Consider the following 17,500-nt stretch of genomic DNA (forward strand, 5'->3'; position numbering starts at 1 on the left):
TTCTCCACCACATCTACTGGAGGGAGGGAGGGAGGGAGGGAGGGAGGGGGGAGAGAGAGGGAGGGGAGAGAGAGAGAGCGAGAGAGAGAGAGAGAGAGAGCGAGAGAGAGAGCGAGAGAGAGAGAGAGCGAGAGAGAGAAAGAGAGCGAGAGAGAGCGAGAGAGAGCGAGAGAGAGAGAGAGAGAGAGAGAGCGAGAGAGAGAGAGAGGATGAGAGAGAGAGATGGAGAGAGAGAGAGAGAGAGAGGTGTCAATGTGTCCATGGGTCCTCGCACTGCAGGACTTCTCCTCCAGTACAACCCTGCCTGATATACTATGTGCTTTTCCAACCGCTAATAACATGACAATCACTCCTACAGTAGCATGGCAGCGATATAAAGATGAAATATGCCTTTCTGCATGCTAAAAACAGCACAATAACACACATAAATCAGCAGGGCGATCACAGATCGACTCAACCTACAGACTTCAATGTCAATGTTTTCATTGGCAGTGGAGTCCCAGTTGCGCCTGCCTCTGGTGTGTGTCAGCGATTTATAGAAAATGGATCAGGACCCTGTGTGCCAGACGGAGTACATGATCCATTCGTGTTTTCACTGGCTGCATCGTTGGCTTTATCAATGCACCGTGAGGTGTAGAACAACAGTCCAAAAACACCACAGTAAATTACAGGATAAACCCGTGATTATGAGTTATGAAGAACAGCTACTGTTTCATTATGAGATTCTGGATGAATAGGCAATGATTAAAGTTACCTGGATACTTCAGCGGTGAGTCAGTCACGACAGCAGGCTAGGGAATGAGCAACACCAGATTAAAGGGGAAGACTTTTCTCGTGACAGTTTTGAACATCATAGTCACGCTGCATCTGTGTAAGGGTGTTCACCACTACTTACACAATAAGACATCATTCCATCCATACACTGTATGTCTTAGGGCTGAGATGGTATCAGTTTGTTTATAGATATATAATATAATCATTTCATAAGCATGTGCTTTTTTTGACAGAGAGGGGGGAACTTACCGGACCCAACATCTCCACATCTGTTGGGGAACAGAGACAAGGCAGTTTTATCAGTAGACAAAGCAAACATTCTGTTAGCATTATCAGTATTATCAGTGAAACATCAATTCCTGCTCTCATTGGGCGTTTTACTGTTTAGACACGATTTTAAGGTCTTTGTTTCTAATCAAACAAAGCTTACAGCACATTCATCCCTTAAGCCGGCGAGAGAGCCTCGAATTGCAAAATAATGGAGACTATAGCCAGTAGAAAAATGTATATTAAAGAAGGGGAAATAGATAACTCAGATAATGAAGACACAATGGCCTAAATATTTATGGTCTGCTCGTATAAATCATTTTGCTTTGGCTATGCCAATAAATTATCTCATAACTGTAAATCAGAAGAATGTTTCACAGAAGATCCAGAGGTTGCAGATGTTTGACCTGTCTGGATTAAGTCCTCTGCTCAAAGGCTTAGGGGAGGTGTATTCTGATGGATGGGAGAGGAGGATACTGTTGAATGTTTAGCAGACACGGATCAAGTTGTGTTTGTGAAGATTAAAACATCCTGTTGATGTTTGCATACTCACAAATAGCTACTTTATCCCAGTCTGCTAAAGGGGGTTTCGATTGTGTAACTTCATAACCAACTGACTCCTGCTGCAGTATAAATTATGCAGTAATAACATTAATATGGTTCTTTATTTGGACAACAACACCCCCCTTGGGTATGCATTGCATTATTCCTAACAGTAATCCATCAGCCTCTTGTTATGCAGACTAAGAATACAAAGTAAAACCAAGATAATTGGATATTGGTGTGACGAAGACCAAAACACGTTTGAGAGGATGGCATGTTTCACAGCTGACGTCTGCAGTGTTGTTTTCTCACCTTCTGGCTGCCTTGGGCTGGGGGTCTCCCCGGCCGGGGGCTGGGTGTCCGGTGATGGGTCGAGCGGGTGCTGGGGGAGCTGGGGGTGTTGAGGGTGCTGTGGGTGGTAGGGGATGTGTGGTGTTTGGGGGTACTCTGGAAGCTGGGGGGTCTGGGGGTATTGGGGGACCTGTGGTGTCTGAGGGTGCTGTGGGTGGTAGGGGATGTGTGGTGTTTGGGGGTACTCTGGGAGCTGGGGGGTCTGGGGGTATTGGGGGACCTGTGGTGTCTGAGGGTACTGTGGGATGTGGGGGGTCTGGGGGTACTGTGGGACGTGGGGGGTCTGGGGGACGTGGGGCAGCTGCTGCGCTGGGTGCACCGGCTGCGCTGGCTGGGCTGGGTTAGGGTATGTCGGACTCTGGTTCTCCCAGGAGAGCCTGGTCCTCCTCAGCTCCTCTTCCTCCAGCTGTCTCAGGGAGATCTGCACATCCGAGCGTGAGTAAGTATAGCCGTGTCCAGCAGGGCAAATCTCCTTGAAATGGTCTGCAGGCGGGGAGGCATACAGTACAGGGGCAAACAATGAGCCATAGAAAACATCACAAGGCCATATACTCCCCCCCCCCCACCCCCACCCGGGCTTCTGAGCTAACATGAAACACAGCCAGGGAGTCATTATGGCTCATATTTCTGTCTGGTGTTCACTGCAATACCATAAGCCATCCGTGTAATACCATTGTGTGTATACAGCATACCGTACTGTAATGTACTGCTGTGTGGAGCAGGGTTGGGTTACAGCCATGGCGGTGGAGGAAGCTGCCAGGGCAGCGACAGCCGCAGGAGAGGCCTATCACTGAAGGGATTTGGACGGCTGGGGGGATGTGTCAAACAGGCTCAAAGCAAGTGCCAGCGGGGGGAAGTAGAGGATCATGTAATAATGGCTGACCTTTGAACTCTCCGCTGGAGGAGTCTGACTGAGCGCGCTGGTGGAGGAGAGACGGACGAGATGAAAGGAGGGCGATTGCACCCTCTTTGTGTTCAAGCCCAACAAGCTTCAGCGGGAGTGAATCCCATTACAGTTAAATAGTATTGTCCCCTACCTGACCTGAGACTAGGGAATCTATGCCAATGTTATAATGGACATAGAGCTTTGGAATAAAGATATCAATACTGACAGCATGGGAGGTAAGTGCAACCGTACAGTAAATGCAGGAAGCGCGGGTTTGATGTGTCCTGATTGATGTCTCTAATACAGAAGAGAATGGGGTTGCATGTGGCCAGCAACCACATCAGAGCAGATGAACGTCGGACTGGAATGCAAGTTAATGTACTCCTATTACCGAACGCTTCTTAATGAGTCTGGATCCTTTGTGCCGAACATGGCTCAGCCCATACAAAAGCCAGTGTCTGTGTAATCAGCCTGTACGCCGACTGTTCTGTGTCTGTACTGTATCTGCACACTGAGCTAGCGTTAGCACAAGTCTGGCTGCGCACCATGGAGGTCTGGTGCTACGATATCTGATCCATGACAACCTCCGTGAATCATTCTCCAAAACGGGCACGGCACAAACGGCCCTCTCTCTCTGACTTTGAAGATAAAATCGGGGGAAAGAAAAAGAGAGTGACAACTACTTCCCATGTTTCATTTGGATGGAGGCTTTTTTTGGGACTATTAAATGGGGTTTCTCTCCAAGGGACTGGTGGGAAAACACAAAATTGACGCCCACTATTATACAGCCTTGGAATATGAAGGCTCTTTTGTTTTGGGCTTTTTTCCATATCAAACACATTTGACGACCTTTGAACTGCGTTATAGCCCTGGTCGCCGGTAGAGTTTGGTGGTTGAACAGTGTTGTGTTTAGTCACATGTATGCTTTCATTAATATCAGAATGTGCAGCCTAAGATCACACATTAATATCAGAATGTGCAGCCTAAGATCACACATTTCATATCAGCAGAAACATTTAACCCAAGCTCATAACGTTTCACCCAGTGCAATTAAACTAGAAATATTTGACCAGTTCATCAAGGTTAGAAACGTCTGGAAACAAGACAACAGGGAACAGAAGGAGGGAGGGAGGGAGGGAGGGAGAGTGAGAGAGAAACAGCTAGTCAGACAAAAGGGAGAGAGAGAGAGAGAGAGAGAGAGAGAGAGAGAGAGAGAGAGAAAAAACAGGAATTGTTCTTCCTTTCAATGGGAGCTAAGTGCCAGCGTGGATGTGGGTACAGTACCTGTGTCTGGCAGAGGACACCTCTCGCAGGCCGTGGCCCAGGCCTTGCCCACGCGGCTACAGCAGCAGATCTGCTTGGTGATGTGTTGGGCAAGGGGCAGGGAGCAGGACCCAACAGACACCGAGCGGTAGCACATCCCCCGCTGATCTGACACGGCCTTGTCCGCTGAGGAGAGAGAGAGAGAGAGGGGAGCAGACGTCCATTAGACAGATTTAACACATTACAGACAAAATGCTCTTTTCACTCAGAATTGGCCGATTCAATTTCAATGCACAAGCTATCGTTTATGACGCGATCTTGTGCGATCTAGTGGTGAATCTTGAAGCATGTTAGCGCGACAGCCTATTAGACTGACGAGACCCAGGCTAGACCAATGAGAAAGTGAGAGGAGAGGTCTGGTAACCCAGACCAGACCAGTGAGACAGTGGGAGAGGAGTACTCACAGACACAGTGGCTCCTGGCCGGGTCCAGCATGTAGCCTGGTTTGCAGGTGCATCTGTAGCTTCCCCTGGTGTTCAGACACTCTGCGTTCTTACAGATCCCAGGCATCAGGCATTCGTTGATGTCTGAGAAGAGAACACAGCATGGTCATACCTAAAGCACTACTGTCCTGTTGCTGCTGACCACTGGGATTATGGAAAGGCAATAGGATTAGGCTAAAGCCATGCAAACTTGATCAATTGTTTAACAGATTTCTCTTTTTCAGAAAAGTGAGGCGAGTAAGCAAAAAAAAAAAAAAAAAAGGGGCAAAGTGCATCACTAACACTGCTGCAAGCTAGTTGAGCTACAAAATATGAAATCTTTAGTTTTTCGTTTTGTGAATCAGGTCTTGGCTTATATTCAAATCTAAACTGACTCTGAGATTACTAACTGGTAGTCATGCCAACGGCTCCCGTTGAAACAAGCACCCTGAATTTGTGGCTCATACCTGCCAAAAATAATAACTAGAACATATTTTTAAAATAAATAAATTAATAAATCAAATAATTAACAATTAATTTGGGGGCCGTATTAATTAAATTAATTACATGAATTAAATTAAAAATTAATTTGGGGGCCGTATGTGATCGGCTACTTTACCCAGCCAAGGTAAGGCAAAGGTACTTGATTCCTACAGAACTTTAATTGAAACATTCATTCTCCCCCTGAAACTAAAACTAAATACTGTAAAAACTAAATGGGTATGGATCTCCCAAAAAACAAGCAAAAAAACAAAACAAAAGATCAAAACCTTGTTTACCAAATATTGTATTATTGAGCTCATATGCAATAAAGCACCCACACATAGTACCCCCCCACGTATTCTGTACAAGTACAGAACATTAATTGCAGGGCCCGGTCCGGTAAATCAAAACATGTTCAAAACATCTTATAACAGTGCATGAGTGCTTTCTGACACGCACAGACGATGAATGAAGTGAGTTATATTTACACCATGAGAGGTACAGGAGTATCACAACGGGAAGAAAAGTAATCAAAACCATGAGCTGCTGGAATGTGATGAGAAATGGAAGTTTTGAGCAACACAATACAACAGAGCAGGGCGTGGTGACTGGAGTATGAGACTCATGTAAACCATGTGCACCAATGACTGATGTGCACGCACGCACGCACACACACACACACGCACGCACACACACACACACACACACACACACACACACACACACACACACACACACACACACACACACACACACATACACAGAGACAGACGCACCTACGCACACACACACACACACACAGACAGACACACACACACACACACACACACAGACAGACGCACGCACACACACACACACACACACACACACACACACACACACACACACACACACACACACACACACACACACACACAGCACAGAGAGACGGTGTGTGTGTTAGATTAGTATCCCTGTCCTACAGTTTATTTCCCACATAGTGACCTAGGAACCCGAGACACCAAGTGTTTTTCCTGAAACCATGTGCAGGAGAGATAGCGTGGTGAGTGGCTGGTGTTTACGGCCCTGCTCACCAGAGGAGCGTTGCTCCCGGGTCAGCCAGACAGCGGAGGTGGCCAGCGTCTAGCTCCCCGCTTAGTCATGCCACCGCATTTGGAACCAGGCAGGGTTTGTTTTTTTTGGAGTCAAACAAATAAAGAGTAAATCATTAGGCCTTTCTCCATCGGCCTGCCGACTGCAACCTGACATGCTGCCATGACAGACTTTCCCAATAATAATTAATCTGCTCTTGTGTTCTGCTATGCACTGGAAAAAATTAGTTTACAGCATAAGGGGATGGGGCACAGTCTGGTAAACAATGAGAGGTTAGATCATTACACTAGGTGTACGTGTCTACAATATGTGTGTGTGTGTGTGTGTGTGTGTGTGTGCGTGTGTGTGTGTGTGTGTGTGTGTGTGTGGGTGTGTGTACACGTGCGTGCACTTGCGTATGTGTGTGTGTGTGTGTGTGTGTGTGTGTCTGTCTGTCTGTGTGTGTGTGTGTGTGTGTGGGTGTGTGTACACGTGCGTGCACTTGCGTGTGTGTGTGTGTGTGTGTGTGTGTGTCTGTGTGTGTGTGTGTGTGTGTTGGTGTATGAGTTTGGTGAAGGAGGATTAAAAGAGGAACCAGTTCAAGGTCAAAGCTGACCCCCTAACGACTTGGCCTCAGCCCCCCCCCCCCCCCCCCCCCCATGTTAGTAATGATGTAAACAGGCAGCCTGGAGTGTAAGTAAATGGCCTGACAATGTTTCCTGTTGCGGGGGGGCCATGGGGGGCATAAAGAAGACTCAATGGACTGCTCAACTGCTGTCATGTGGTTCTACATTATGACCGACTGCATTCTCCTGGGAAAATATAACTAGCTATACTTCACGCTCTACAAGCGACAACAACACTGCTTGTGGCTGGAGACTTGAGGCCAAGCTGAAGGTCAAAGTTAGGCCCAGTCTTCATCACATGGGTCCTCTAATCCCAGGGCAGCTTGATTCCCAGATTAGTGTTTTTGTTAAAGTCTGATGGGGTTGTAAGGGATTGGAAGTGACTCGCATGACAGCTTGTCATGATCTACGATAATCTCAACACCTACGTTAGCTTTCTGGTTGGTCGCTCTCATAGAGACATTTCTCCTGTGTTTAAGGCCCAGATGGAAGACATAGACGTCCATCAAAATCCTCATAGACAGGTTTCTCATGACGCCATTGTTATTGTAGTAATGGCGCGTAATGATGACTTCACTGCAGTACAGCTAGTCCCTAGACTGTGGTAAAACTGACAACCTGTCTGCTATGAACTTACATGACCATTCTTCATTCCCGGAGTTGAGAGACAAAAGGAGCTTGCAGAGGATCCACATAAACAACCGCAGGATATATTTATGGCCATTTTCGCGGAAATATATAGAGCCAGACTTCACATAGTAATATCCAGGATTATTGTCGAGCACCGCGTGAGTGCTGGATGCGACAGTTCAAAGAGAGTACAGTATAAAGGGCTCTCTCCCAAAAAAAGCCTGAGGTATTCTAGAAGTCTTGAATCAGGCACCTAACATAACTCAAGAGGCGAAAAAACCCACCCATTCAAGGATTTGTGAGTAGCAAGTGTTCCTTTTCCAAACTCCACCAAAGCTGCAATTAATCGGGAACGCATGTTTCCATTCTCAGGGCTTGACCATTGGTTAGCAGAACAGCAATGTGTTCTTCCTCAAAACCCCGATAAGGTGACTGATATCATAGGAGCAATGTGTGGACTTGGAAGCGGTACAATGTTGATCCAGAACTTCCACAATGTTACGTGCTGTACAAGTTAATTCTCTATTCTCTCTTCATTTTGAAGCAGTGTATGAGTAATGTGATCTGTTCTCTGTAGCCTATCACCACCACCGCCACCACCCAGAATAGAACCTGCACATGGCCTCGCAGTCTCACATGTTCCACCACACAACAAGCCCTATACAGTAGAAACTAATGGTGGAGTCCAGCTGGCCTAGTTTCTGTGGAGTGTTTGGAAGATAAGGGCCTGTTCCTGAGGTCAGAAAACAGCCTGTGTCTCTGAGGGGATGTCTTATCTGTGACGCGAGGCCCACTGTCCGCCACAGGCCCCAGTGGCACGGATTGAAAGAGAGACACACTCTATGACAGTCCTCCAGTGAAATACAATGTAAGGAGCTCAGGCAAGGAGTCAAGCTTGGCAAGCAGGACACCAGCTTGATAATAATGACAGAATCGCTGAAAAATCAGGTTTTCGCCTCCTTGGCAGTTGCTCTGAAGGCTGAAATTAGAAATAATTTTGGGAATGGTGCTGCAGCTGAATGGGACAGCGACTTTGAAGCTGGCCAGTAAAAATTCTGAATAACTGTCAGTTTGGTTTTTCAGCCTCCAAAAACTAGGCACTGAAAGGAGAGAACATCTTGAAGTGATCAGAAAAGCAAGCTAAATCAAAGCTAGATAAATGACTGAGTTTGTTGGCAACTCTTGACATCATTTTGGACGGCATCAAAAGTGTCCTTGTCCACAGCTCTTTTTTAAAGCCAGGAATGCACAAGAATTTCCCAGCTTACAACTCCATAACTCTGTCATAACTCAGAAAATCAGAGGGTCTGTCTTGCAATGCAGACCAGCAAACTGGTTGAACTTTCCTAGTGAATGAGGGCTATGACAAGGAAAGTCAAAGTTGGCCCTTGGTTCTAGCGGGGCACTCCATAAGCATCATTTTAATATGCCCTCCATATTATGAAACCATAAATCAAGTCCCTGAGTAGTGAGAGGAGATCATCAATCTAAAGTGACAGTCCAGAGCACTATATTGCCAGAGAAGTACTGTTTTATAACATATCACAATGTTTACACTAACTCTACACACCAGTGAGGTAAAATATCTCAATATTACAGCTGTGGATCAATCCTTCAATATAATTAATTGCAATATGATTTATACTTGGAACAATACAAATCAAATTCTCTCTCTGGTTGTCAATCTACACAACGGACTCTGTGGGTGGTTATCTCTTAACGAGCAGGCAGAGATCTGACAGGAACCATGAAGAGGCCGTGAGGACAAGGCTCGCTACGCGTTCAGGGACGGCCGCAGTTTGTTTTCACACGCAGATGGATGGGTGAGCTGGAAGTCAAGCAGTCTTTCCTCTGCTGACAGATTTAGTGTGAGGGTTGAGCAACACACTCTTAGACAAAAGGTTGCAACTATAGCTCCCCCAAAACCACTGTGAACCACATTTACCATAATCACAGCCTGCTGTACCATTCTCCATAAAGACCTCCATAGGCCAATTAAACAGCAACCCCAGGGGCTTATTGGCAGCTGAACTCTGATCCAGGCCAATGCTAATTGTACCCTTGACCTGGTTCCCACAGGGGCTAGACATATAGCTAGGAATACTTTTATAGAAGCCCTGGGGGATAGTCATGTATGCATGGAAATGTATGGTCGGACAGTAATTGTAAGATATGTTTTCATCTGAACACAGAGGTAAAATTTGAGTAGAGGTTTTGAAACATTCCAAATCTACGTGTACGCCTGGCCATTAGAATTCAACACAGACATGCCAGAACACACAGCAAATTTCTCCATTGAAACCGAAGTCTTCAGGTGAACAGGTATGGCATTACTCAACATACACAAACAAACAGGGGGAGCCTCAGCTTACCTTGACAGTGTGACAGGTTCATCCGTTTGTAACCTTTGGGGCATTCCACTTGGCCGTTCGCAATCACTGCATACGCTGCAAAAAAGAAAGAAAGAGGGCATGCTGATTAGAGAAAGAGAATGTATCCCACACTGTTTCTCCCTCCTTAAAAAGCATAGCATTGACGGCACACAGAGAGAGGGAGAGCTGTGCTTTAGGAGGGGACCATATAACTTACAGATGTGAGCTGCCTTGGCAGGGGGAAAATTGAGGGGACCCACGGCTGGGCCCTGCGGGACACCAAGAGTGAAGGCTGTAAAAGGATCCCCATCTACCACGTTTATACGACAGGACTGCCATCCAGCAGAACCAAACAACAACATCACACGTCATTTATAATCATATTACCTACATCTCGCCACCCCTGGGGACAGACAGGCTCAGGGAGAGAGAGTCTGCATATCATAAACAGCCATGACCTGTGTCACCGACCACGGCGTAAATCCATCCAATGTGTTACACACAAAGGAATGATGAGAAATGCAAGGTTTACTAGAATCATTGTGAGGGTGCTGCTTGTATGTCTTTTTGGTTGTTTTACTAAAACAATAACAATCTTAGTGTAGCATGTCCTTCAGCAGGGTACTTTAGAGGTTCACAGAAGCGGGCATTGTAAATAACAGGCTCTCTATCCGTTAATGCCCCCAGCGCGGCCATACAGTTACTGACAGAGGCCTGAAAACATGATGTCATTATTCATTCAGCACCCCAGTCAGGACACGGTATGCTCCATTAATTGTCTGAATATCAGATGGCCAGGTCTGAGCATTCACTTGTAGGGGAGTAGGAAGGGGCGGGGTGGAGGCATGGGGGGTAATCAGAGCTGAATGCTAGACAGGAACAAGGTGATTAGTCACAGATTTCACAGGTTTTGAAAAATGAAACTGGATCTGTAGATGAAGAGTCTCATCTCATATCATCAGACGCATGTTGAAAGGTGCATAACCCTCTTGGTGATTTAGGAGGGGGGGGGGGCACGACTTCAAATATTTTACATGATCTTTATTTTTCATTTGAGAATGGGACAGAAGAGTATATTATCCTGCTCTAGCCGGAAGTATAGACTACTACACAAAAGGTTTGAATCATGTGACTCTCAAAAGCATTAAAAAAGTGGCTTTACATGAAGATGTTCCTATACCTGTGTAGTAACACTGTATTGTATTAATGTGTTACACAGTAACATATTACACAGTAATTACACAGTAAACAGGAATTGAGCTGCAGTTTGTTCTTCAAGTAAAGAAGATCCATTAGTACTGCCAATATTCTCCCAGGTCGAACATGAATATCATTCTTTGTATCATCATCTGGCGAAAAGCAGGAATGTTAAGAAATGTTGTCACTGGGAACATACTCTTCCCTCTAGGCTTTTCCCAAGGCAGAGCTAGCCAGAAGGGGAAGTGTACGGTATCTCCAGCCGGAGCTCCAGCAGACCAGGCCAGGCCCAGGCCCAGGGTATTAATCTGCAGACCCAGGCCCGGGCCCAGGTCCAGACCCAGGCCCAGGGTGTTGATCTGCAGGCCCAGGCCCAGGGTGTTGATCTGCAGGCCCAGGCCCAGGGTATTGATCTGCAGACCCAGGCCCAGGCCCAGACCCAAGCCCAGGCCCAGGCCCAGGGTGTTGATCTGCTGGCCAGTGTGTGAGTGACAGGCAGTGCTGGAGTGGGTGTCCCTGGCTGTCTGGCAAGCAGACACTGGGTAAACAGAACCTGACATGAGCTCCTCTCTGTGGCCCATCAATCTAGACACCAGAGCGGTGCAAACAGGCTCGGCCCGGCACCCCCGCTTCACATCTGCCCTCTTACCTCACCATGTGTAACACGGGAAGACACAGGCACAAAGAACCTACACTGTCCTCCTCCAGTGTTTGTTTGGGAACCCCCTCCGACATTTATTTTCCTTTCCCTTCCAACGCAGGCGACAAGCTGTTAATTGGACAAAATAAGGTGGGATTTGGGTTTCAACTCCAGCTGCCAAAATCGTTTCCCTTTATTGAGTTTTCTGACCCTCAATGCATGAATAATCTAACAATATAGCAATGGGGTATTACTGTAATGGTCGACTTGGAATGTCAGGAATCTATTTAATCTATGGTATTGCGTCATTCTCCATGTTATATCACATCTATATCAGTTTTATCCCTCCTCCTCACGCCCCACCATTTCCTCACTTCACAACTCTCCAACGCCCCCCATCATTCTGCACCCCGACACCACTGCCACAGTCAACAACCCCCCCACCACACCCCGCTCCAGTGTTTTCATCAATATGGCTCATGTGAAGAAAGAGCTGGGGAAACTCCGCAGCAGGAAGACGGCAGGCCCTGCCGGTGTGAGCCCGAGGGTGCTCAAAGTCTGCGCAGACCAGCTGTGTGGAGTACCTCTTTAACCTGAGCCTCAATCTGGAAAAGGTCCCATCAATGTGGAAAACATCTTGCCTGGTTACCGGTACCAAAGAAAAGGAACCCCAATATTCTGAATGACAATAGACCGGTAGCCTTGACGTCCTACATCATGAAGACCATCGAAAGACTGGTGCTAGCACACATTATATTCTATTAATCTATTGTCACTTTATTTTGTTGTTGTTGTTTGTGATGTGAGCTGCTGTAACGCCTTAATTTCCCCTCAGGGATCAATAAACTATTTATCTGTCTATCTATCTATCTATCTATCTATCTATCTATCTATCTATCTATCTATCTATCTATCTATCTATCTATCTAAGATTCAGGCTGTGTCGGTTCAGAAGTGTTTTGGTCGTGTTGCAACCCAGTAGGTCACAGTACCTGTGGTTTGACAGAGCAGAAGTGGATCAGACTGGGAGGGGGGGGGGGGGGGGGGGGAGCAGGGTCCCCTGTGGGGTGAGGGGGGGATAATCGTGTCAAAGCGACGCCCCTGTTCCTGTCTGCCCATCCTGCCCTGTGCCCCTGTAATCCCCAGGGAGGGTTCTGGGTAATGAGCTGTTGTGACGGGCCGGCGGGCGCGACCTCCCGAGGGGACGGGATCAGGGAGAGTCTGGCGTGAGTGACAGCAGGGAGCACATGCCAAGGGATGCCCAGTGGGGGGTGTGCCTCTCAATAACGCTTATTAGTAGAGAGGGGAGCACAGAGAGGAGGAGCTCTACAGAAACATCAAACTTTTGCAAACGTTTCACAGAAGACAACTCATCTGCCAAGTCAAACAGACCTGTTAGAGACAACGGCAAACAAGGTATTGTACAGTGTGTATACCATATAAAACGCACAAGTGCTAAGTAAAAGGTTTAGGAACTAAAGCATCTGTAAACAACAGTATTCAAAGATTCGGTGGGGAGAATCCAAGAGTGGAGAGGACTTGAAATGGCCTCTAATCCAGACAATCCCGGCTAGTCCAGACAATGTTCATTGTCACAGATACCAATGCAGTGGCATGCAACAGTGACCTCACCGCATCATTAGAGCTCCCCTTGGTAACATGGATGCTAGGGCGACAGGACCAGACTGGCCCATATCCATTGTGTTTTACACAGAGGAAACAGAACGACACAGACAGTGGGTTTCACTTGTTTCCGTTCATTCATGCCATCTTACCAAAGGACTTTGTCACCCCTTACTAATTTGTTGTATTTCACCAGCCATCGCAAAATTGCACTGAGCATTTTATTGGCAACCGTTCAGCGATATTTGCTTGTAAACTGTTTATGTGTCATCCCACAATGTCTTTGTAGGTGGTTTTAATTTGAAAGCCAGAAACAGTAAGTGTCAGCTCTGGCTGGCTTTCTCAGACACGACTCAAAGCTTGCTCAGAATGGCCTTGTTCAAAATGGGCCTTTTGAGATGGGAGACACCACTGTGTGTGTTGAAAGAGGAGGAAAGGCTGAGCTAATGCAAACAGGGGTGTGTAGGTACAGAGACAGAGGGGGAGTGGGGACGGGGAGAGTGGCGAGCCTACTCAAATGGGTTCTGCTTGACAGAAATCTTTAATTGGTAATTTAGTGCAATCATTGTATGGACCACCCAGCCTAAGGGGAGAGTTCCATTCGGCCCCATTTGGATGTCCGACTCGCCCATCAATCACAGGCTAGGAGCACTGTACTCCTCTCCCCTGGGGCCTTCCTGGGAGGCAAGCAGCCTCAACCCTGGGCTTCTCCTCCAGCCTGGAGAACCTGAGAATGAGTGGGAGACTGCAGAGAAGGGATGGATGTGAGCCATGGGAGAGGAGAAAGGAGAGACAGTCTTTCTCTTCATTCCAAAGGGCGCCGTACTACAGTAGAGCAACACAACAGACATGAGAGCCAAGACCCCCTTCAGGACCCCTCCACCAAAGTGACTTGTTTTCTGACTAAACCGCCATGGGACAAACTGGTGCCATGATGGAGAAAACGGGGGGCAAACACACACAACTCTTTAATCACCGAGGGGGTTTTGAGTTTCTTTGAGATTCTGAGATGACAAAGCCATCTCCCTTTGGCCCCAAGGCCAACGGCTGATTAAAGAAAACAGCTAAGAGTTTTCTTTCAAAGCAAAACGTCTCCTTGGCACGCGCCACGTTTGCCAATCTGGCATGGCCCGTAGCGCAAGCCCTGTTCATAACGCCAAGCGGTGGCGGTGGGGCATCGGACCAGACGGCCACATGGGTCTAACATCAACATCCCCCTGATGGGCTCAGACTCAGACACTACACTCATGCAAAGCTAATTATTTTTACAGAAAAAAATTGGAAAGTACCAGCTCAAAGTTAGAATTATTCACGCAATGCGAATCCCAGCTGTTTGTTCCTGTGGATCAATGGCCGCCATGCTGTGGTAGATACGAAGACAACACAACAGCTTTGGTGAAGCTATTGACCTCATGCATTTTATCCCTCGTTGAATCCCTATTAAAAAAAAACTTGAGAACATGTTTTCCTTTCAACATAATTCGATGAATTTTGTATTTTGCAGTTTGACAGTTTCCAAATCTCGCCTCTCCTTTCGACCCGTGGCAGTGTCGGTGTAAAGTGAGCTTGCACAAACAGACACACATTCATCCATTATCCCTCGCTGCCGCCACACTCTCTGTCAAATATTTACCACTGGGGCGGAGGCCAGAAGATGACATGGTCCGGTTCATACCGCGTGATGAACAGGCTTAGCGTGTATCTTATTAAGCCATTCAACACACATTTCATTTCCATGTGCCTCCAACAAACTGGCCCGGTGCCCTTGTTGCACCCTGGGATAGATGCGGTATGTCTGCCTGGGGGATTTACTTCCCTGAGCTGCGAGGCCTAGTCAGCCCTGATTAGCCGCACTGCTATCTACCTAATGGATTCCATCACACTGTTTGTACCAGGCTAAGCTAAGACAACACCACGAGTGTTTAAACCTGTCAAAAGTCGGTAACGTCTCCATCTAATCAGCAGGGGGTGCGGCAACGTGGGAACACTGGCGACGATGCTAGCAGATGTTCGGCTTCGTCTTTTTGTTTCGTTTTTTTTCCAAAACGAGCCGTCGCCGCATCTCTGGGTTTTGATGTCGGTCGTTAACAAGTGCTCCGCGTTTGATCACTGCTAATAAAAAGCAATGAGCGGCGTGCTTTGGTTCTAAATTAATGGCAGATTAAATATCTACGGACGGGAACTGCGGTGGGATGACCTCATGTGAGAGGATCTCGATCTTGGCTCTACCGTTCTCGTCTGATTTGTATTGATCTGACGCTCATGAATAACCTCCCTGTGGGAGAGAGAGTGAGAGAGGGAGAGAGAGAGAGAGAGAGAGAGAGAGGGGGGGGGGGAGAGAGAAAGTGACAGTCCAAGAGAGGGAGAGAAAGATGGCTCCCACAGTGGTGGGGCAGGGTGGAGTGGAGTGGGGGGGGGGAAGGGCGGGGGAGCGGGCCAGAGGACTGACATCACAACAGCCATCAGGCTGACCCCCCTGACCTGGGGGAGGAAATGGCTGTGGGGCCTGGGCTCCTGCGGGTGGGGTGATTTATGGCGGCCCGAGGGACATCTCATCCAGCTCCCTGGGAAGCGTCCCAGCATCCCAGAGTGGGAGTGTCACAGGGAGGGAAGCTGCCCGGAATGAGAGAGGGAGAGACGAATGGCTACATCCGTTATGGAAGTGCAATTGCATAAGCCATGAAACACACTGGGAGTGGTGGCCAGCCGGGCCAGCACAGTCATAGGACATGTCCTGCCACTCTCACACCAGGTCAAAGGGCCACACTCAAAACGCAGGCTGTCCGTTGCTAAACTATGGAAGCTCAGATCAATCTCTTTTTTTTTATAAAGGTGCACCTCCTCAAGGGAGAAAAAACATGCTGTTCCCAGATGGAAAAAATATTTCATAGACACTGCTCTAAGGTGATAAAGTAAACTTACTTTTCCAGCATACAGTATTCACAAAGAGCTGGATTCTTTCTCTTTGCTCAGTTTCACAATGTATTTGATAAGCAAATGAAATGTGCCAATCAATTCCATACTTCTTATTGGCCTTGCCTCATCCAGTCAATGATCACAGTTAAGCCCCTGGGAGACAACCAGCTTTAACTGCTTCCATGTCCTCTCCTGTCAGAAGACACACTTCAACGTTTCCAAACCGGCGAGCCAGAAATCTAAACAAGGTCCGGCGCTGTTTTCCTCTCGGCCTCATCAGAAACAGAGAGGCGGGAGAGAGAGAGAGAGAGAGGTGGACCAGGGTCTTATTTGATCTGGATTTCATTACTGGCCAGGAATCTGCAGCATGTGAGTGTTCAGTGTTCAGTGCATTCGATCCTACAAGGCCTCGGGCCGAGGGTTCCACTGGCTGGGGATCACTGACGGACACATCTCGGTGTCATTACCTCCATTACGTCAACCTCCCTCCCAACACACGCCCGCTTCCCCCATCCCCGCTTCCTCCGCTCAGTGTAACAATAATAATACTTTATCTGCCTAGAAAAATAGCACGCTTTGGCACTGCCTCGGATGGGTGTCTTTCACCGGCTCATGCAACAGTCAGGGCAGAGTTCGGTGATTTGACTTAATAAGGGAAGTCCAGGGGAACTGTGTGGGAATGGGATAGGTCAGGAATGAGAGGCACATCCAAGTACTTAGAATTGAGCAAAGACACAATAAAAGCAATAAAATCCTGAATTTACCATCCAGCGGTATAGATGATAAACAGTAGTCTGGGGGTGGGGGCGTTCCTGAATGAAACCACATACTGTCCCTTTATATAGTGGTCTCTCTGACATCGCCCTCAGTCTCAATAAAATATGTTGCTGACAACTTCCTGTTGCCTTGACACTTGTTTTCAATCAACAGGGTGTTTTGCAAACAGCCATATAAAGTGACTGATGGATGTGTCACGCCCCGAACACTCACTGGGCGTTCATGACATCAGCACCACACTCAGAGGGAGAGAGAGACACACTTCTCTCACAGATCATAAACAACCGACTGCCTGCCTGGAAACCCTCAATTAACCTGGCGTGCAGTCTCTGAGAAATGTACGGAACGGCAAAACGATTACTTTTTACTGATGTTTGTCCATGTGTTTTTACTGTAGCTACTTCACATAAGCTACCCTTCACAACAAAGTACAATCAAACCAGTTAAAGTGGCCGTGCGGCACAGACCAAGCCGCATGTCTAAACGGGGAACAATAATACTCAAAAGGAATGCAAAGTATTCCCCTTGTCTAGTCCCCTTTCAAAGTCTATACACCAATCACCACGGGGCACATATGTGGCTTCATCCCCCCTCGTTCG

The 17,500-nt window shown here is 47.4% G+C and overlaps 1 protein-coding gene across 1 annotated transcript in view; it reads right to left on the reverse strand.

The window, feature by feature from the left end:
- LOC310813794 (latent-transforming growth factor beta-binding protein 2-like) overlaps positions 1 to 17,500 on the reverse strand; it is a gene marked incomplete at its 5' end in the record, with an annotated part of 90,017 nt that overhangs the window by 30,243 nt on the left and 42,274 nt on the right. The window contains 7 exons of the mRNA XM_083682913.1: positions 1 to 13; positions 755 to 791; positions 1,024 to 1,043; positions 1,897 to 2,418; positions 4,106 to 4,270; positions 4,549 to 4,671; positions 9,749 to 9,823. The exon at positions 1 to 13 is cut by the window's left edge and continues 86 nt beyond it. Coding sequence (XP_083539039.1) covers positions 1 to 13; positions 755 to 791; positions 1,024 to 1,043; positions 1,897 to 2,418; positions 4,106 to 4,270; positions 4,549 to 4,671; positions 9,749 to 9,823 — 955 coding nt within the window. The remainder of the gene's footprint in view (positions 14 to 754; positions 792 to 1,023; positions 1,044 to 1,896; positions 2,419 to 4,105; positions 4,271 to 4,548; positions 4,672 to 9,748; positions 9,824 to 17,500) is intronic.

This window comes from Argentina silus (assembly GCF_951799395.1).
Source record: "Argentina silus genome assembly, chromosome: 13".
Taxonomy (NCBI): domain Eukaryota; kingdom Metazoa; phylum Chordata; class Actinopteri; order Argentiniformes; family Argentinidae; genus Argentina; species Argentina silus.